Source organism: Ruditapes philippinarum, unplaced genomic scaffold, assembly GCF_026571515.1.
Source record: "Ruditapes philippinarum isolate M1 unplaced genomic scaffold, ASM2657151v2 ctg2604_1_1_1_1, whole genome shotgun sequence".
Lineage (NCBI taxonomy): Eukaryota > Metazoa > Mollusca > Bivalvia > Venerida > Veneridae > Ruditapes > Ruditapes philippinarum.
This window is the reverse complement of record NW_026857602.1, coordinates 97,821-120,911: the sequence shown is the minus strand read 5'-3', so window position 1 is coordinate 120,911 and position 23,091 is coordinate 97,821. Positions and strand designations below refer to the sequence as shown.

General features: G+C 32.2%; 1 protein-coding gene across 1 annotated transcript; it reads left to right on the top strand.

Moving 5' to 3' along the window:
• The first annotated feature begins 678 nt into the window (after positions 1–678).
• LOC132750287 (uncharacterized) lies at positions 679–21,863 on the top strand. Its single transcript, XM_060740237.1, has 2 exons — positions 679–952; positions 20,645–21,863. The coding sequence occupies exons 1-2, from the start codon at positions 835–837 to the stop codon at positions 21,628–21,630; spliced, it is 1,104 nt and encodes a 367-aa protein (XP_060596220.1). The 5' UTR covers positions 679–834; the 3' UTR covers positions 21,631–21,863.
• The last annotated feature ends 1,228 nt before the right edge of the window (positions 21,864–23,091 follow it).

Genomic DNA, 23,091 nt, shown 5'->3' with positions numbered 1-23,091 from the left:
TTTTCTGCCTTGATAATCTAGATTTTTTTCTCTGCATTTTTTCTGTACTAGAGAAGTATTTACTGTTGTTTTTTTAATTTCCTTCCATGTTTAATACATTGCATCCATTTATCTTTAAATCGTTAATTTGCTCTATTTTTGTTATGCCTAGATTAAATTTAATATCATTACGATTATTTTTTTCTGTGTTTATTTTATCTTTCAAAATTTCTATTTTTTTTAAGTGTTTCTTCGTTTTCCATAAAAGTCTTTTCTTTTTTGGCAGCATATTTTATAGTTTGATTTCTAATTATCCCTTATATAATCTCCCACAATGTATCAGAGCCTTTGTTTATTTCAATAACTTCATAAATACTACTCTTTTTTTTTTGGGGGGGGGGGGATAATTTTCTTCATTTTACAGACTATAATTCATTTTTAAAGAAACAAAGACCCTTTTTCATTTCTGATATAAAACAAAAACTATTTTTATTTCTACAAGCGAATGATCTTTTTTTATAGCTGGGTTTTACTTTACAACTTTGCGTTATGTTTAAAAGTGTGTCTGATTTAAAAAAAAAAAGTCTAGTCTGCTTATGATAATTGAATTATTATTCCACAAGGTAACTTGATTCATTTAAACTTTTCGCTAACTGCTGAAAATTAGCCAATCACCGAGCATACTCTTTTTTTTATATACCCGACAGACAGTGCAGTAACGCAAGTGCCGGTGCATGTATACGATTTAACTGTGACACATTACGATAGTACGGTCTACAAACTATCATACAATAAAAACTTTGATGACCTGCATGTTTATACTAAATTACTTTAATATTTATTCACACTGAGGGGATGTCCTTGCGTAGATATTGCAGTTTCAGGAAGGATATAAACATACTTTGTTTCGTCTTATTTATAATAGGAGTATGGGTTTTCAGGGATTTGACACAAGAAATTCCGCTGGATAAAGGTAATATAACTATAACATATTATTGATAGTTTTTAAAGAAATATACAGAATGTAAAATAAAATGCTATAAAAGAAGACCTAGTCTGATATATAAAATAGGAAATATTATTTCAGCGTTTTTTGTTATGTTTTTGTTGTTGTTTTTTTGTGTGTGTTTTTTTGTGTGTTTTTAAAAGCCCTCAATTAAGACTGCCCTTGGGACTGGACCAAAGTAGTCTTAATTGCGGGATGGTCTTAATTGTGGATATTATCATTGCTTACATACTTTATGACTATGGTCTATTTAAGTCATTTTGTATGAACAAACAATAAGTATCTTAACCTACAAATACAATATATGTTATAATATTTAATCAGATGGGAGCAAAACATTTTTCTGAAATAATTTAATATTTAATTCTCATTGGTCTTATTTCAAAATTAATTATCATATATGTACATATTTCACCTATCATATAAGAAATTTATTCTTTGCAAAATAAATTTGCTGAAAGCACTATTAAACCACATTAACTCTAAAATTTACTTTCACACCATATTTCATACAATAACCTTATAAAAACATTTTTGACACCTTGTTATGTTAAGTGTCATGCCTAAGAGCATTCAAGCAGATAATAACTACAAATATATGATTTTGGTAGGTGTTTACTTCTCAATAGTGAGTTCAAATAAATAATAAATCAAAGTCTTCGGTAACCGGGTAGGTCTTAATTCTGGAGCATAAAGCTATTGTCATAGAGAACAAAAAACTCCGTTCTTTTAAAAAATGGTCTAAATAGCGGGGTGGTCTTAAATCTGAGTTGGTCTTAAGTAGGGATTCCAATGTATTTGATTAAATATATAAGTTTAAAATGTATACATGTTTATATTTATATCTTTATGAAATGTGGAAAAGACAAGTTATATTCTACTCAATTATACCCAATTATTATACTAGCAACAACTTTCGGTATTAATCATATACACACTAACTACCCTCTTTGAAGACTACCAACGGGCCAAATTCAAATTGGTAATGTGTAAATGTTTGAATTTGCACGTTCCAAATAAGGTTTTAATACGCAAAAATATCTTGTTCAAGCGCATTTTATTTGCAAACTTGTACTTCAAGCATTTTTATTTTTGAGTAAACTATAAAATGCGAAAGGGTTCAGCGAAGATCATATTTATGAGTCATAGATATTTCCTTACTGTGTTATTAACTTATTTCACTTTTCATTTTCGCTTTATAAAATGTTTTATATGGCTTTGACATGTTTCGGTTTTTTTAATTCAGCTGTCGATTGTTATCATTCTTGGTACGACCACTTCATACCCCTCCTTCTTTTTGTTGAGTACCCTACTGAATGCCTTTGTGATTGTCCAGTGTGACTTGATTTTATCGGCTTTCTCGGAATGCTGCTCTGCATTGTATATCTTTGTAATTATATTTTTTCTAGTTTCACAACCGTTATACATATGCGTATTTCTCAATTCATTAATGAAAAAGCATTATGGAATATAATGATAAGTTATCAAAATTGCTTAACCAAAGTTGCAAGAAGAAGAAAAACAAAAATTAGAAACGAAATTAATGAATACTTCAGTTGAAAAACATGGCATTATAAATAAAACTTTCAGCTTTTGAAGAATAACAAAACAATAACATGAAAATTGCAGACTCGGTTTGATTGAGTCTGTACATGAGAGATAATGAAAAAGTGCAAAATTTCTCACGTCCCACCGGCTTTAGCGGTACTCAATTTTCGACACTTTAAGTGCTGGGAAGGACCAGAAAAATATAATAACACTGAAGTGAAGTACTGGACAACTTTTCTGACAGCTGCGGCAAGTGACACCTGCTGTTGTGTACTATAAAAATCTGGACCAAAAAAAAAATGAATATTTATTTCATCCGCTTGCCAGCAGTGCCCGGGCTATACCTCACTTGAAAACTTCAACATTTACCAACTCTTAATCTCGCACTAATACAAAACAAATAATCCTTAGATATTTTTAACACGGATACGTAACTTATAATATTCAAATAAAATAAATTAAGTGATACAAAATGTACTTCCCTAACATTTCACGGAATTTACTTAAAATTACAACCAGAATCTACAAATTTAAGCGTTTTGTATTTGATTATTATGGCACTAAATACCAAAAATACTGTAATATTAGGAATAATTAGTTCACCAAAAGATAGGTCTAGCCATTTTATATCTTCAATAACTTCGACAAATCAGAAGTAAGGAAGGTAAAACCTAAAACCGAGTGTGTCATAAATACTACCTTAAGGAATGTATATATTAAAGAAAATATCAACATAAACCCACTTACCTGAAGAAAATACGAGCGAGTATTTATTACTCCGTAGCCATTTTGTCAAGTTTGCAATCAATTTTCTCGCTTGGACCAAGTGTGCAACCACTTCACGTCCTGCGCCTTGATATAATCTTGCTACAAATTTATTAGCAGTCAACTAAAATATGGTGTTATACTGACAAATAATGTTATTTACGACTTCCTATAATAGAACAGACACAACAAACAATGAATTATTAGTAAACCTAATCTTTACAAAAAAAATATATATATATTACATTTGTATACACACCTGTGTGTAATTGCTTTTCAACTTTATTAAAATAGATTATAGTGTAATAATAAGAAAATTCTATCAATATAGCCACTACATCATACCAAGGCGTTTTTTATATTTTAAGTCCAGTAAAAGTTAAATATAAACAATTTAATATGGATATTTTTGTATAAGACCATTTTGCAACAAAGTTATTCAAATTATCAAAATTTGTTCAGGATATTTCCTCATATTAGATTTTATTGACTACAAAGTAAGTAGGAAACTTGCAGCATCTGCAATATCTATCAGTATTTGCCTGAATGACATTATCTAAGGGGAAATCTATATCAAAAATCATAATGTCATCATTATAGTGATGAAACTCAAACAGCATCATCTGAGGGAGGGGATAAAGTGCATGCTGAGGGAGGGGATAGAGTGCATGCTGAGGGAGGGGATAGAGTGCATGCTGAGACTCTAGTTGACGGCAGTAATACTCATCCTGTTATAACAGAACCACTTATTAACTTTAACCAAAATAATTATTTTACATAGGGTTTTCAAGTAGTTATTCTCTTTCTTTTCATCAGTCCTTTAACTACTTGTGTAAACAACACATGTATATACATTGTATCAAAGTTTTGTCGAAACCTACACTTAACAATTAGTTGGCCTTCTGATTTAAAAGTTTACTATAAACCCTACAAAAATATTTAAAACTTGGACAAATGTAATTTTTCTCAAACTTATTTCTATTTAAATAAAAACATGACTAATGAATTTAGAAAGCAATATCTGGAAGGTATGTTAATAATCAAATGTTCAGAACTTAAGACGTAATGCCAGCTTCCCTAGTCAGAAAGCTTCAAACTTATTTTTGTTATAAGTACTTTGATCATTACCTTCTGACCTGTTTTGTGTCCTTTTTAGATAGATCTGGCTGTCTCTCTTGTCCAACCATAATCTTTATTGTCTAAGGCCTCGCACATCAGCTTTATAATAACGTAAATCATTTGCCGAACAGAAGCACATAAAGAAAAATTGTCAGACTGGAACCCAGGCTAGCGTGCGCTTCAATGTGTATTAACAAGTTCAAATACGATGTACATGTATTTACCTATTTTTAACCTAACATGTGTTATGTCATTGGATATCATGTAGGACCCGGTCTTGTAAAATACACGCATTTAAACAATGGAAACGATTTGTAAACGAGATAATGTCGATTAAATTTATATGGCAATTTTCCCAACGTTTTTAATAAAATATCATGTGCAGACACTATTAAAACTTATTTCTTTACAAACTTACGATTGTACTTTTTAAAAAATTAGTAAAGTATAATTTAAAGAAAACATTCCTCATATAATACACCAAATGTACGCGGACGACATGATTCCGGAAATGTACATTAATCATGTGAGGTCATTTATACAAAATAATCAGTAGTGTGAAGTTGGCTGCCTGGCGGCGCGAAGTTCCGGCCAGCGGCCCAAGCGTTGGCGGCCCAGCGGCTGGCGGCCTAAAGTTGGCGGCCCAGCGGCCCAGCGGCTGGCGGCCAAAATTTTAATGTTGCAGAAATGTCATTCATGTCGCCAGCCGCTGGGCCGCCCGGCCGTCAACTTCACACCGTCAACCGCCGGGTCGCTGGCCGCCAACTTCATGCCTACCAGAATGAACCACGGGTCTTCCCAAGTTAAAGGAAAACAACGGAGCAGTAATTCTCTATATATCAATAAATGAGAGTTAAAAGAGACCGACAAACTGCTGTTTACGTTTCTGATTCGCTATACTTCATGGATAATTTAGATCTTGTTCTATAACTGAAAATAGTGAAATTTATTCAACTCTGTTGACAGACTAAAAATCCTTTTGACAAAGTACATATGAGCATTCTCGGAACAAAAACAAAAGAGCATAAAAAGTTTGTATCATAATGAGTAAAAGCACGATAAGTAATCTCAAAGAGATAAATATTAGCAGTATAGTTCTGAAAGTTATAACTGACACACAGGCATGCTGGCTCTAGTCGTAACACACGTGAAATCTGAAATTGTTGACTTAAATTGTGATTTCTTGAAAATATTAGACATTGTCAAATTATTATTAAAATCTATAAATATCAGCTGCTACTCACATATTCTGTATCTACTAGATTTTTGTTTGGGCAGTTTTTCTATCATAATTTAATCAAAATTGCTTTTTGCTTTGAAGCTTTTCCGCTTGGCAAAAAAAAAACAACAAAAAAAAACAAAAACAAAAACAACAACAACAACAAGTATCCATAAAAAAAGATACTCGGCCGAACTAAAACTGGTTATTTGCATTGCGTATGTTTGGAAACACTTAAATAGAATCATAAGGATTATAAGTGATATTGAGCCTATTATTGAATTTAACCTCTAATTTTTTTGAAATATTACATACAAAGTATTTTAAATAGAAATAAAATGTACAGCCTGAAGTTAATCATTTACAGTTAAGAACTACAAATAAAACAATTTATGTCGTTCTCTTTTTTTTCCGTCTCAGTTCATTTTTACCATCGTATATTCTTTCATTTATATTATTGTGGATGTCGTTTTATCACAAAGAAAAACATTTAAGTAATACAAGTTTAATCAAATCAATTTTCAATAGTAAGTTTTAAAATAACAACATATTGTTGATACGAAATACCCGACCTTTGGAAATAACAAAAGAAACCTAAAATCCGATAAACAAAAACCCTAAAGTAAGATTTTTAATCTAAAATACTTTGGTAAACAATTAATTCAATTGTTAGGTTGAGTGAAGGTTTAATACTAATTTTTTTTAACGATTTGAATAAAATCATATTATACGAGCCTCTAGCTTTCGCTTCAAAGCAATTTTATGATTGCGTAAAACCTCACCTTTTCGGCTCAAGGCAGCCGAGTCTTTTAGGACTTTGTTAAAGTCGTATGATTTACTACGAAATGATACGATTAACTTTGCGAGTCGTCAATAAAAATGAAAGAATATAAATCATTTTACATTTTCAGTTTTACACTTCAGGACCTATTTAAGATTTCTTGCTTTGTTGCAAACATCATTATTTACAATATCCATCAAATTGGAAGGACATTGGTCATACAAATAATAGACTGTCAACTGTCTGTATTTTTACCGAATTTTGATATCGTGGAACCAGTCTAAAATTAAATCATGCGTAAACATGTTTCACCGATAAATAGCAAAAGTAAAGCTGTACACATTGGACAAAACGAAATGGTATTGGTTTGTAATAAAACATCTAAACTTTTCAATCTATCCGTTTGTTTACTTTTAGAAACTAGGAAATTAGTTTGTTCTGAAGAACTTTAAATATTTATTTTAAAGTTTTGTATTTTTTTTTTGCAATTCACCTAACATAAAATTACTGCTATGGCGCCACCATACTTTTAATAGGTAACAAGTGTCCCAGAAGCTTGAATTCGCTATTCCTTTCATTATCCGTTTACATCAATATTGACAAATAGGGGTGTCGATAATTCTAATATGAAAGCATACTATTTATCGTCAGCTAATCAGTCACTCATTTTCTATGCGCGTTGTGGAAAAGTGTTCGCTCTGTGAGTGTAGAGACCCTGCTAATATATTATAATTTAATTATATGCATTTATTTCTTATTGAAAAATTTGACTTCGATTTAATAAAAAATAAATTTCTAATTACCCTTTATTAACATGAAATGTAAATTCGGTAATATCGGTAATATTTTTTTGGAACTTACACTATTGATAAATCTTCATTTGAGCATTATATTTATGATATAAAAGTTACATTGTTATTTAGCAAATAGAATAGAATGGATGATAAAGCCTTGTCAGCGGAACGCATATCTCACACATGTGGGACATGTTAGACTGAATTAATCACAGCTGTCTTTATGTTTGCAATTTGGCAGTAAATGTTACACATTTTACACAACACAGTAAACTTACATTATCATCGTCGTCTTAACATACCTTCATCAACGTTAATCATCATCATCATCACCATCATCGTCAACAACAACATCATTATTATCATCAATGAAACATTATCATCGTAAATCAGCAATGTGTTTTTTAAGTTCACGCCGCCTTGCTTATCATTTTACCAGTAAAATGACTACTGTGTCAATACACATTGATTGGCTTTGTCGAAAATATGACTGTGCTAGTCGAAGATATGACTGTGCTAAATACCGGTACTTTTGGCATTAATATTTATTGACTTGAAGATATTATATGGAATTTTTATGTCCCAGCTCTAGGGGAAGGGGGATTTAAAATTTTTACTTGTCCGTGCATCTGTGCCTGAGTACGTGCATCCGTCCGTTCCGGAATCTTTAATGTTCCTCCATAGATAAATAGTGTCATGTCACGCTCGTCGATTCGGGCAGTCATGCAAGAGTATGGGCAGTCATGCAAGAGTTATTGCCCTTGACTTAGTCAAATCGGAAATAGTCAACTTGTAACGCGTGCAGCATCAACAGTATTTGAACAAGGGGCAGGGTCATGAAACTTGTAAGTTTATGTTACGCGCGTAAAGCGAGATTTTGACATCGTACTTTAATTACAAATGACATTATCTATGCCACTGAATACAATTACTTATTTTACGCCTTCACTTAAATATAAGCAAAATAAAAACTTTCTAGTCACGAAACAACGAAATTTGAACATTTTTCATAAAAAATATTTTTCACGCTGCAAAGATAGTATCACCGGGGGGGGGGGGTTTACACGAAGGATGGAGTTCTTATGATAACTTGTTTGGAGTTCTTATGATAACTGTCACGGAGTTCCTGGAAAATGTTGCGGATTTCTGTGGAAAACTTTTCTATATACCTGGAGAATTCGTCTAAAAAATGGTTATCTTTAAGTGGGGAGTTTGAGGTGCTAAATTAAACTTTGATAATTAAGCTTGCCCTATATATCGTATTTTGTTTCAGAAAAAATCTTTTAGTCCATATTTTGTCGCCTTTTTAAAAAAATCTGCAAGTTTTGAGAAAAATTACCAAATTACTTGTTAATTCGTACATATTGACCTTTTCATTTGTGATCTTCTTCGTTGCTATACTTAATTACGTAATTATTATGGAGAATTGCAAACATAAAGCCCGGGCTAATATATTTATTCCCGATTTTTCAAATGTTACGGAGTTCTTGCGATAACTCAAAATATGTCCTGGAGTTCTTATGATAACTTTTGTTACTGCCAGTGTGTTTTTATGCTTAATCACGGCGCGTTTAAGCTTATTTTATTAGACAATAAGTGTGTAAATCATTATGAAGCATAGTACGCTAATCATTTGCACAAAAATTTGGTTATATAATGTTGGTTTTGATCGTGTTTTTCAGTTCAAAGATATTTTTCTTACTTCCGTTTCTTGTGTTTTTTTTTGTGTTTGTTTTGGTCTTTTTGTGTGTGTGTTTTTTTTATATTTTATTGAAATGACTGTAAACATACGTATAGGATAAAAAATACGCTTTGAATCATGATTTCGTCATATATACATTATTCCTGGCAGTTTTAGAGAACATTAAGTAAATATGCTATCGGCATGCATGTACATTGTACATGGTTTTCGTAGTATGCACTACCTTTATCTAAATTTAATGAGGTGGGTGTCGTCTTTATGTTTCAGCGGGTATTTCAATTTTCTAAAAGGTATCAGTTTTTGTCATAGAAACGTATAAAGTTCTATGACAATGATATGACGATAGAAAGTAAGTCTTTAATAAGATATATGAGTCACCGTAAGGTTCATGCCGTTTAACGACCTTGTTCCTTTCTCTATTAAATCCAATGTAGCATCACGTGACGTACAGCAATTTCCATATTTCGGAAAAATACTGCATATATTTTTCAAAGTTGGAGTCCTAGTGGAAATTTTGCAACAACTTTTGCTGTAATTGATTACAAAAATATATTGTCGAACTTCTTTCGTGCAAATCTGTAGAAGAGATCGGTAGAAATCGGTTGATTTTTATGCATAAAAGATCATACATTTTGGGTGCATGGGTGTGAAGGATATCCCGGTTATATACGATACATGGTATATAATGATACAATTTTACTTAGCCGCCTCTTGAGGGAAGCCCAACTACACGGTGCATATCCATATCGGTACCCTCTTTGCGAAATCTGCTCAAACGGTACCCTCTTCGAACATGCACAGGTTATTTTCTGCTATAAACAAACCAGTGATGGATAACAATCCTGTAAAATTTCATTGTAATAAGGAAAGGAGGCAGTATTTTAACTTCCATACAAAATACTAATTCACTACAATTGTATTTATTTTTGAAAGCAACAGATGAATAAAAAAGATTCAGCCAGTGATTAATCTTTTAACACTATAAAAGTACAGCAAAATGTTAAGCTTTTGAGAAATGAAAATAAAAGTTTATCTTAGGCATAAAGGACCTTTAACGTGTAGTTAGAAAGTGGTAAGTGAATATCAGTTAAACAAAATCATATCTCAGTACATTACAAAATCACAACTGACTTTAAAATGCAAACATAAATATGTAATAACATTCTTACATTTCTTTCTAATTATCATTAAGAATTTGCATAGTTTATAGAATTCTGGTGAATTTTTCACTGAAAAAAAGTTGTTCTAATTCATACCTATTAGGACATTTATAAAAAATAAGGTTTTATATATTGTCTTCTTTCATTAGAAAATTTATTACATTCAAAAAGATAATGAAACTCATCACCGATTATATTTCTACAAAAAATACACATTCTTTCATTAAAGATCCTGTAACACATTTTTTTCATGGTTTTATTTCATAAATATGACGCTCAAATTAAGATTTGTCAATCTTGTAAGTTCAAATAAGCATTATCTATAAAGATATTACCAAATTTAACATTTTGCGTAAATAAAGGGAGGTAATTAGAAATTTATTTTCTATAAATTCCAAGTCAAATTTTCCAATAAGAAATGAATGCATGTAACTTATTGATTAAATATAATGTGCACAAATATTTGCAGTACACATTTTACATATTCTTGGATGTTTGAAAATTGTTTTATTTGCATAATTATATACATATATAATATTTTGCAAGTGTGTGATACACTGTGGGTTCGATCCTCACTCGGGTCGAAATCTTTCATGTGAGGAAGCCATCCAGCTGGCTTACGGAAGGTCGGTGGTTCTACCCAGGTGTCCGCTCGTGCCTGAAATAATGCCCGGAGGGGCACCTGGGGTCTTCCTCCACCAATAAAGCTGGAAAAAAATCGACGAAAAATCTCGGCGGGACGCTCTTGGATGACCCGACTTGAGTGTACGGTCGCCCATATGGGCTTTCCGGCGGCGACCTTAAATAAACGCATTAAAAAAAAAAAAATGATACACACAGTTACAATATCAATCACAAAACATACAGGATCTTTAATAGGTATATTTGTCCAGTTTTAATGGTAATCTATGTTTTTTTTTTGTTCTGAATTTGATAAAATTAAAAATCAAAATCATTGCAGTGGGAGTACGAGAGATAAGGTTCAATTCCAAAAGACTTTTTAAAAATTTTGTAAAAAGAAGTATTGCTCGATTCATTTATCCTTGAATACCATTCATTTAAGAAAAGATCTTTTAGCTTTTGTCTTACAACCATTTGGTACCGGGAAAAATATGATCATTCCAAATATTGTTGAAACCGCATTGATTTTAAATTATAAATCAACGGATAATTAAATGTGGGTAGTGGCTGCGGTTTCCAATGCAAAGCGTATATCAAATGTAATTTGGGTGACAAAGGCGTTTTAAACGGACATATTTTTGTTATATTTTTTCGATTTTGGTTCTTTGAATTTTCTAGAACGTTTAAGATGTTCTGGATTTGTGATTCAAAATTGTAATGATATAATAACTGTTATATTTTCATAAAAATGAAATTGAAGCGTCCATTTTTGTCGTACTGTGAAATTTTTTAATGCCAAAAGAACCGCTTTTATTATAATAACTGTACAAAATTACACAATGAAATAAATCTTATATGTGTCTTTACTTTGATGTGCTGTCCATTATTTTATTCAAAAATTTAAAATTATTACCTAGTGCATTCTATAAACATTATCCTGATTAAAACTTTGTGTCCAAATTTTTTATGACAGTCATATAAAAATGTTTGTATTTTTCTTTTTTATTCATTTTTAATTTCTGTTTTCTTTGTCCGGGCGTTGAAAGGTCTTTTATTCACGTGTTTTACATGACCGGATCTGTCTGGCAAGATCACAAAAGAAAGATTTCATAACGTTCTTTTGTATCCAAATTTTTTTAGACCTGTTGAGGTATAGCGGGAACAGTTATTTTTAGAGCTGTTGCACACTTTGTATCAAATTTCTACACGTAAATGACAAATTGTTAAGCAGGCAATTATTTTAGGATCATGCGAGTTTTTGGGAGAAATTTACTTCAGTTTTGGGAAGGCACACTTGTAGAGTGTAGCGTTTAATATTTTTTAAGAGGAGAGAATATCATTGTTTTGAAGGGAGTTTTATTGATTTGTGGTGTTCTTAATTGATCAGGGCTAAGAAGCCCAAGAAGAACTCCGAATTCTCTATCGTACATACCTTCTAGGTACCGAAAAGAAATCAATCACAGTACCTGTTAGAGCATCAATAATCCAATCAGCAGTATCAAGAACACCAGTGATTGAAGCATTGTCTGACTCTATACTGCCAGTGCTAACTAAGGATGTAGACCTTTCAATAAGATAAGTTTTATTTCAAGTCGGCAAGTTTACAACAGTACAACATAAGCTCTAACGAAAGAACCGACTGTATATAACATGAAGTATAATATCAACAAAGATAAAACAGCTGCACTAAAAATTGATTAGGCATAATGTATACATAATACAGACCTTTTTTAAATAATTTTTTTTATAAAAATGAATCAGATGCTTAAAAAACTAAAATGATAGTTTACTTATTTCTACATCAGAATCTTATATATTTGATCATGCTTACATTTTCAGGTATCTAAAACATTTTACTTAAAGTTTAACAAATTATAATATAAATTATAATAATTAATGAATAGATAGATATATAAATAGATAAATAAATAAATCAATCAATCAATCAATCAATCAATCAATCAATTAATTAATTAATTAATTAATTGATTAATTAATACTAAAAAAACAGTTTTGAGCTAATTTAAAATATGAAACAATATTGGTTATCAAACAAATACACAAAGGCAGAGGGAATCATAAGTCAACAGTTTAACTCATATATGAGCTAGCTTGAGTCATGCTGGGAAGATAAGCAAAACAAAAAATCACAAATAAAGCAATCAAAAGCTGTCTTTAAAAAAAGCTATCTAGGAAAAAATGGAAACATTGAGAACTTACACGTAACAAGAGCTGTCACAGGAGACAACGAAGCTCGACTTATTAAAAAATGGACGCAGTAGAAAGAGAAAACTATGAAAGAAAAATCAAATACAATTTAAATATATTACTTCTTATGACAAGCAGTTATAGTTGTTAGTTCAAGAGAGAATAATTCTGGAAATAGTCATACTAGAGTTATGGACCTTGTCACACAACATGTGTGATAAGAAATATATATTTTAAGTTTGAAGAATATACCTTAAAAAGTAAAGAAATTATGATATTTCTTAAAGAAAATTCTAAGTTCAAAGGGTGATAAATCTGAACAATATTGCTTCAAGAAATGACATGTTCCTGTTAAATTCAATTCATACACAACCAATAATCTAATCTTCAATTGTAATAAAATGACACTCAAACAATGTAAAACACCTGATAAATTATATAATGTATATATTCATTACTGAAGACCTCACGCATTGTGCAACTATCAGAACTCCGCAAAGAGAAACATATTGGGCGCTGGACGGAAAGATCTTCTACAATGAGTACGAAAGTGCTAAACGTAGACCAGTGTAAGCAATCGATGAAATAGAGTTCTTTGTCCGTGACCCAGACCTAGAAAATCATTTTCAGACAATGATGGAAAATCGCTGAAAGGAAAATATCATATGCCCAAATTTCGTTGTCATAAGAAAGTAATAGAAATTTCAAATTGCAGACACTAGAAATCTTTAACATACTGAACATAATCTATTTGGAATGAACTGTTACAGTATGTTATAGAAAGAACATCGAAAAACGAGATTTGTATGAGGGGGCGTAGCTCCCGAGTATTAATCTGATTGCCGAGTGTTTTGATGTTCTTTCTCTTTTGTATCATAGTTTGGGGACCTTTCTGTTGAAAAAGTGTCAGATTTAAATCGTATACATATACATGCACAGTGCGGTAACTGGAGTGCAGGTATCAGTTACCCGCACTCCAGATAATGCCCGTTGATAGGTTCATTTTTGCTGGGGTTTACTTATTGTGACGGCAGAGAAAGGGAAAGGGGCAGAAATATCATATTCAAATGCTTGTTCATTGGTTAATTTCTTCTTTGTTTTCATATTATGACAACAGGGAACGTGCTGTCATGTTTGACTATGATACAAAAGAGAATGAACACCAAAACACTCGGCAATCTGATCTATACTCTGGGGCTACGCCCCCTCGTACAAATCAGATAGCCTCGTGTTTCGGTGCTCTTTCTATTACTTTTTGCACTTATTCATATTTGAAGTTTAAAATCAATATACATGTAATCCGTGATCAATCACTATACCTTCACTATATAATATATAGTATATATACAAAACATTATCATTATAATTTATGATATGCTTAAACTACAATCATGAGTATCACATGTTTAAACAGTGTGTGTTGGGTGTGCGCGTGCGTGCGTGCGTTGGTGCGTGTGAGCGTGTGTGTGCGTGTGAGTGTGTGTGTGTGTGTGTGTGTGTGTGCGCGCGCGCGCGTGTGTGTGTGTTTGTTGGTGCGTGCGTGTGTGTCTGTGTCTGTACGCGCGTGTGTGTGTGCGCGCGCGTGCGTGTGTTAACCAATAATTGGTTACCATTTTTATATTATAACACTGACACATGTAAAAGGTGCTAAAATTTTCAATGCCTTTTTTTCTTTTTTTATTCCCTCCTTTTTATCATTATTTATTCTAGTTAAAATTGCATTAAATAAAGTCACAAAAAAGAGAAATACCTACATTTCGTTAATTAATTAGTTAATCTGCAAGCTCATTGTGGCAAAATTGGAAGTACAATTTCTATTTGGATGAGAAAATTCGCTTTTTGGGCATCCGTACATCAATGGAAAAACAGAAGTAGGCCAAATTTAACGAGATCTTACGGATGTTTTCATACAAATTCGATCTTTTTATGAGATGATTACTTTTTTGTGAACGTCAGGGCTAATGCACCGTGAATCTAAAACGGTAAAAGATTGTTTGCACAAGAATATCTCATATTTGCTGTAACCTACATGGTAATAATTGATTTCACCACTGACTGTGACATAGCGCATACACAGCTACTAATATAGTCTTCATTTGCATGTTAAAATCACAGGGAAATCTGTCAGTATTTTATAAAATCTCTCTATATATAAACAGCGGAAACAAGTCGTGGCCTCGCATTACCTGCACGGGTTCGTAAAATGCATTCACACGTGTAAACTGTAAAAAATGTCCTCTATTCCATCAAAGTTATTTAAGAAATTAATATATGAACGAATCATTACCCAAGTTCTACTACAAAAATTTCATTTTAACCTGTAACATTGCAAGAAATAACTAACATTGGCTGTCAAATTGTTACGGAAGAGCATAAGTGCCAGGTGTGTGTTTTTAGTTACTCGAAATTTCGAGTATGTCATTCGAAATTTCTAGTTACTTATCTCATAATTTCGACTTACTAACTCGAAGTTTCGAGTTACTCGAAATATCGAGTTACACGAAATTTGGAATTGCTCGAATTTTCGAGTTACTTATCTCGAAATTTCGACTTACTAACTTGAAATTTCGAGTAACTTATCTCGAAATTTCGACTTACTTACTCGAAATTTCGACTAAGATACATTAAAAGGATAGCAAAATAACTTATGAGTTACCAAGAGTTTAGTTAATATAAGATATAGTAGGGAGTGTGGTTGTACGATAGAGATGGAGAACCGGGTACCTGGACAAATTATTAAAGTAAACCTTAAACTTATTAGTGTGGTCAACTTTGACAATCGCATGCACACGCCTGACCTCAAAAACACAATGCTTCCTTTTATTTGTACGTTCAGGCGTTCTTCAGGCGTTTTGTATTGTAACCCACCTGTTCGAACATATCTTTTCACTAATCATATTCTTCACAACCCTGTGAATAAAACGATCCTATACTAAACGTGTGGGAAATCTGAGGAAAGTACCGCAGAATGGCCAAAAAATGGGTGTGCTGACGCCCTTGTCAAATTTTTTGGGCTGACTATACAATAATATTTCCTTTTCTTGTAAAATCGGATGCTTTAATATTATTCCAAACAAGTTACAAACAACAAGTTCTACTTTTTAAACTATTATCAACACAATAGAATATTGACAAACATCTTTTAAAAATGTAACATGACGTTACGTGACAGACTTACTGGCGTATATACGCCAACTAAGCTTACACATGACTATTGCACAGTTTACAATAGGGTGGGTTTTGGACTTGTACGTATCAACATGATGGTTGTATGTGTGCTTTAGACACAAGAAACACAACAAAGTGTGATTACCCCCCCCCCCCCAAAAAAAAAAAAAAAAGGCAATGTCATAAATTAGGAAGGGTATGTTCGGTCTGTGTGGACAATTTGATCCTATTAAATTGTTCTGTTTAATACGTAAGTCGAAATTACGAGTTAGTAGGTAGAAGTTCCGAGTTAATAACCTGAAATTTCGGGTAAATAAGATAACTTACTCGAAAGTTCGAGGTAGTAAGTCGAAATTTCTAGTAAGTAATTCAAAGTTTCGAGTTAATCAAAAACACACTCTTGGCACTGATGTTCTTAAATTGTCGTCCATTATGCATGTGTGTTTATGTTGCGAGTATTTTCATTGGCTGATGTAAAAACTGCTATTCGTCGCGCCTATACGCCGTTATTATCTGGATTATTATTATTCATTAGCCAATGAAATTGACAGTCAATAATAGAAGTGGAGTTGGGTTTACACATGGAACATACGGACAACATTCAAAATGGAATAGAAATTATCAGAACAAACAAAAAGTGTTACAACAATTGTACAAGAAAGTAATCAACAATTGTACAAGAAGTTAATGATGTCGTCGAATTCTTCTAGCAATAAGAATGTTATCGAAAAAAAACCCACCTAAATACAGATCTACATACTGTTCTTCATGAATGGACTTAAAAGTGGCGTATTAATCCCCTTCCGCATAGCGGATAATAGGAAAGGCCTCCATCTGTCCTTCTATCAGTCCGTCCGCCCGTCTGTTCGGGCGAACATTCCATGGTCTATGAGCTTCATTCTGTCCATAATTTTTGTTAAAAAAGAAGGAAATCCCATAAACCGAGCGGTTTATGTGGTAAATTTGGTTTATGGGGAAAAGTGCCACATAAAGATCAAGGAAAAAGCACATAAAGCCTTTCTTATGTTGGCACGTCTGTCTGTTACACTAAATACCATTTACACTTCTTTCCCAAAACTATCCTACTACCATATACATTCTATTTTGGTTTGTAACTGTCTTATTATAGTTTTGATAATTTCATACTTAAGGGAAGATTTGCTGATATTGTAAGAAAACTGGTTCAACCCTTTTGTTACTAGTGTATTATGTGTTATGATAATATACTGGTATAAATGTGCACAAATATTTGCACAGCGTTAAGTGTAATTCAAACCTTAGACTGTACTTGATATAACATTTTCGTACATATAGGGCAAATATGTTTTCGCAATGTAATGTGATTCATGTGTAACCGATGATAAATGATTGAAGACTTTTTTAGTTTTTTTATTGTTGAACATACAAAAACGAGCCTACAAACAAAGTACAAAGGAAACTACAATTAACCGATTAACAAAACAATAACATTACACATTTTCAATAGGGTTAAAAATTTAACCGCTGTATCAAGCGGAAAGCTCTATGGCCAAACTAAAACCTATCCATACTACCAAACCAAACCAATAAATTTGTTTACATCAACTTATTAAAGCTTAAGCCCGGTAAAGGTGGCACTGAAAATATCCTTGTAATAATGGACCGGTTCACGCGTTTCGCACAATTTATTCCATGCAAAAACCAAACTGCAGTAACCACATCAAAGGAACTTTATAACAGATACTTTTATTACTATGGATTCCCAAAGCAATTGCATAGTAACCAAGGTCGCAACTTTTAAGTCGCACCATTCAAAAGTATTTATGTTTTGATGCATAGGAGGACTGATTCTGTTGTATAGTGATAAGTATCCCCGGCTGCCGACCAAAGGACCTGGGTTCAATTCCCCGTCGGGGAGCCATTTGTAACCGGGGATAAATGATTGAAGACTTTTTTGTTTAGTTCATTTTTATTGTTGGACATGCAAACACGAACCTACAAAACACAAACGAAACTACAAATAATTGATTTACAAAACAATAAAATTACACATTTTATTCAATTTATTTATGGAAAAGAATATGATATTACAAATTTATTATTTTTTTACCAGGGTTAGAATACAAAAACTTTTATTAAACGATGTTTAAGTTTTACTATGAAGTAACAACTAATATTAAACAACTCTACTGTAAAGTAAGTTATTAGTTAATTGTACTATGTGGAACTGGCGAAGGGAGCAAGAAGATGTTTTGCGGGGATTTTAGTGTTATGCACGTGAAATATTAGTGAACACATTTACACAACCTTCTAACTTACAGTGACCTTTTTTACGAAACAGACTACTCATTAACACAACCACAGTTATGCAAACAAACGAAGAAACAACAGTTAGACAAATACCAACCAAATACATCTTAACAAGGAGGATACAATATACCACTGATTAAAAGAATTACACATGCATATGTAAACTCGTCTTGGTAATGAGAAAATTTACATAATTGTATTTGGATCATGAAAAATCTTTACAAAAAAGCAGCCCAATCACTTAACTAATGTATTTATATTTTTAATGTAGTAAGGCATGGTATTAACAACTAAAATAAACTTAAAAATACTTAGGGTACGCAATTTAATAAACAGTTCCAAATATGGAAGCCGGACAAGTCCATTTCAGTTATGCATTACATACTTGTATATACAAATCTCAAAATAAGAGCTTCAGATACATAAACAATTAATTGAGTTTTATTAACACTACGAAAATAGTGAGATGCCAGTGAGATCAAGTGTAATAAAAAAAAAAAAACAAGATAATTCTAATTTGCTTAATATTTTTAAAATGGGAAATAATGCTTCACCAGAGTATAACCTCTGAACTATAAATAATATCACATTGAAACTTTACAAATTTATAGACATAGGTCTGAAAAGCGCAGTGTTTAAGAAAAGTGGTTCTATATGTAATAGTTATAGTACATGAAACGAGTTAGTTACGAAGATATAAAACTGGCTGGGGCGACATCAAGGGGTGTTTCTGCTAAAAAAAATTTTTTTGCAGAAACATCCCGAGATGTCGCCCTAGCCAGTGTTATACCCCCGTAACTAACGAGTTTCATATACTATAACTGTTTTATCGCAATGGCATAATGTTTTCTTTTTTGTACTAGAAATAAATAAATAAATAAATAAATCGTTAGCTACATTACAGCTATTCATAATAAGACAGTATTTTCAAGTTGTTTTCGCTGCCGGAAAAAAAAATATAATACAAGAGACATCTAACGTTAGAGGCGAATTGTAAACTGTTACCAATATTGATTCAAGATTAATTAAAAGGCTTTTTCAATAAAAATAATTCATTCAGCGGATGTATCTTTTTGATTAAATGAGAGTAAATTTTATTTCATTAATTATCTTTATTTATATCTTTCATGGTATTTATTTATTTATTTTTTTTATTTTATTTTTTTGATTAAATGAGAGTAAATTTCATTTCATTAATTATCTTTGTTTATATTTTTCATTGTATTTATTTTATTTTATTTTATATATCAATTCTATATTATTTTATATTTTATTTTATTTTATTTTATTTATTCCATTTTTTTTTTTTTGCTACTGTGAATGGTCGTTGCCACTGCCCCATTGGAGCCTCTATGAAAAAAAACTGCATTGATATATAACAGGTGCGTAAAAAACTCGACCGATATATAACAGTCGAGTTTTTTTCCTATATAAATCAATGAAAAAAGCTGTACTGTTATATATCAAAACAGTTTTGAAATGCTCGTTGAAGTGTACTGAGTATAATGGGTTAGTAAGAACAAAGGAAAAGTTCCAAACCATGCGATAAGACTTAGTTTTTGAATGATCTCCTTTTATAATAAATAATATTGCTTTCTTGGGGAATTATTTGACCGCATTTTATCAACACATCACACAATGATAAAGATCAGAGAAGATTTTTACATTTTTGCTCATATTGCATTTGTTTATGTGCAGATGTCTTTCATATTTAGTAAGTAGGTTTGTCTAACTTAAGTTAAATTAATCAGACACTATGGTCAAGGTCACCGATTTTTATGCTTTTGCTAACCATTATGTTTACCTTTCATTTTTGGTAAGTTCATAACTTGGTTTATACTAAAACTTTAGATAGAGGAGGAAGGTAGTCTAGTACTGGTGTAACTCTCCAGGAAAGATGGTTAGGAAACTACCCGCCTATATGACTGAAATACTGTTGGAAAAAGGCGTAAAATGAAACAAACAAACAAACATTTGATAGAGGAATAGTGGTAAGTTGGTCAAGTTAACGAGACAGATAAAAATAGATTTGAACACTTCTGCTCATACAACCTTTATTTATTGACTTATGTCTTTTATATTTAGTTATGATGATATCTTGTGTTGTCACTTTACTTCGGGTTCAGTTAGGGGTCATGGATCTCAATTTCACTGTCGCTAAAATAAGATTTAGATTACAACATTTATTGACTAATGAGCATCATATACATTGACCAATGTTCAGGTTCGGGGATTTTCTTTTCCCATCTGAAATATTACTATGAATATTTTTCCTTGAATTACAGTGTTCTCAAGAGCAGATGCACTCAAAGATTTACCATTGTTTCAATCAACAGAAGAAGAAGAGTTTCCATCAACAAACAGGAATGTTCCTCGTATTCCTCACATTTTACATCAAATGTATGTGAATGAAATGATTCCTGAAAACTATATAAACCACATAAAATCATTCATCAAATACAATCCGACGTGGCAATACAGATTTTGGACAGATGAATCTGGTCGTAAGTTCCTTCAAAAATATCACCCATACTTAATAACAGCGTACGATTCCTTTGGGAAAAGTGTGAAAAAATCTGACATGCTCAGATATGCTGTTTTATACGAGTTTGGAGGATTTTACGCAGATTTTGACATGGAAAATTTCCGTTCACTTAACATCACGACAAATAAATATGCGTGTATATTCCCTTCAGAACCATTTGAGCACAGTGCTTTGTTGTACAACAAACCCTTTATGATAAATAACGCTTTTATGGGTTGTCGCCCTAAACATCCGTTTCTAGAACGACTCTTGACTGGTTTACATACAGCGTCTTCGGTTGGAGATGCTGTTGATGTAACAGGACCTAGGTACGTTACAAAAGTTTTTTGCCAGTACAATAATATTACACACATAGACGCGAATAGAAATAAAACGGACTGGAGCAGTAATTCTCCCTATTTCTATAAAGGTGATTTAAAGGAAGTCGATGCCAATGCCGTATACGTCCCCAATTCACAATATTTTATGGACAAGATGGATCCAGGCCTTATGCGTCCAAAAGGAGAAGTCAGAGAATTCTGTTCCAACATCAAGCCTGTGTCGTATGTGAAAGAAAGAGGATGCGCGGAATTAATCAGCCGTGTTCAAGTGAGGGAAAAAAGGAAATATACATTGACGGTACATCATTGGTTACATTTATGGAGTGAGAAAAAAAAGAGAGTCAAGAGATTAAAATATATCAATATAACTAGCATAGTGCCAAACATTATAAAATATCATGATTAATGTGATTGTCAGACGATATCATTTGCGTTTTTATAGTCTATTTGTAAGAGATATTTTAAATTACAAAACAGTTTTAATTCAATAATTTATAATGCTCAGTATTACTTTGATATTTGATATTGATAATCACGAACAATAACAATGTTTATTGTAGATGGAATGTGTTCTGAAACATTGCCATTAAAGAAGTATTATAGTTTATAGTTTTATGAATAAATGTTGCCATTCATCCATTACTGACATTTTTTCTATTCATTTGATTAAAATTCCTTTTATAATAATATAATAATTCATTTCAACATTGACTTTTGTGTGCTTATAAAGTTTTTTTTCAGCATAAATGGCAAAGAAAATGTCTATATTGCCGTAAAGTCTAAAGGAGCACGGGTACAAATTGATTTAAAGTGCAAATTGCTGACTTTAGTTAAGATGCTTGAATCAGGTTTCGACAATCTTGAAAATAGAAAAGCGAGTGAGATCTGCGAGTTGTTTTTTTTTAAAAAAAAGGTTAGACGTCGAAATAACCTCATCCGACTAGCAGACAAGTCGCCAGGTAGCTGGCTTACAGTATCTGTGTATGAACAAAACGATCTAGCGAGTGACGAAGAAGACATAAAGAAAACTAAAAAGGCAGAAAAGTGGCACTTATTATCTTAAAGGAAAGAGATGAAAAACGAACGTCTGAGAAAAAAGTTGTTCAGTACATGTTATTCTCCTTATTCTGCTACCAACGTACCTCTTCTTCCTACCTTTTACAAGCCGAGATCAGTGTTAGAGCAGAACGTTTTTCGCCCATACAACTACGATTTTCAAGGACGTCAGAGATTTTGTCAAGGACCAAAATCCACGTACCAATGGTTTGCTTGAAGACTGTTGGCGAATTAATTCCTCTTACAAAAAAGCGATTACAAAGTCATATTTTATACAAGTTTCCTTACGCAAATCGGGGGTTTTATCAAATGATGAAAAGTCAGTCCTGAAATGGTTAGCCTCGAATGTGGTTATTTAAGAATAACAAAGGAGAAGGTAGATAACCTCAAATAGGAAATTACAAAATTGAAGAATAAGTCCAATAGAGTTACTTCCCGTTCTCTAGCAAAGATTACTGGTATGCTGGTTGCCATGCATTTAGATTACTCGTATGCTGGATTCAATGCATTTTGTATTTGGCAATCTAACACGCTTAATGACTAGGTTTATTTATGAAATAATCGTATGTGAGAAGTTAGCAGTTAACAGTAGCAAAAAGGCATTACAATTTATATAGGGAAATCAATGATCTGTTGTTATGCTCAGCTGGCTAAGCAATCTAGCGGGGCATTCCAAAATATAGTGTAAAAATGCTCTGCTGGCTAAGCAATCTAGCAGGGCATTCCTAAATAAAGTGTAAAAATGCTTTGCTGGTATCCTCAGCTGGCTAAGCAATCTAGCAGGGCATTCCAAAATATTGTGTAAAAATGC

Bases quoted from the DNA above. Each gene is read 5' to 3' on its own strand.
- LOC132750287 (XM_060740237.1), top strand. From the start codon at position 835: ATGTCCTTGCGTAGATATTGCAGTTTCAGGAAGGATATAAACATACTT. The intron at 953-20,644 runs GTAATATAACTA...CTTGAATTACAG, and splicing joins AGAAATTCCGCTGGATAAAG to TGTTCTCAAGAGCAGATGCA.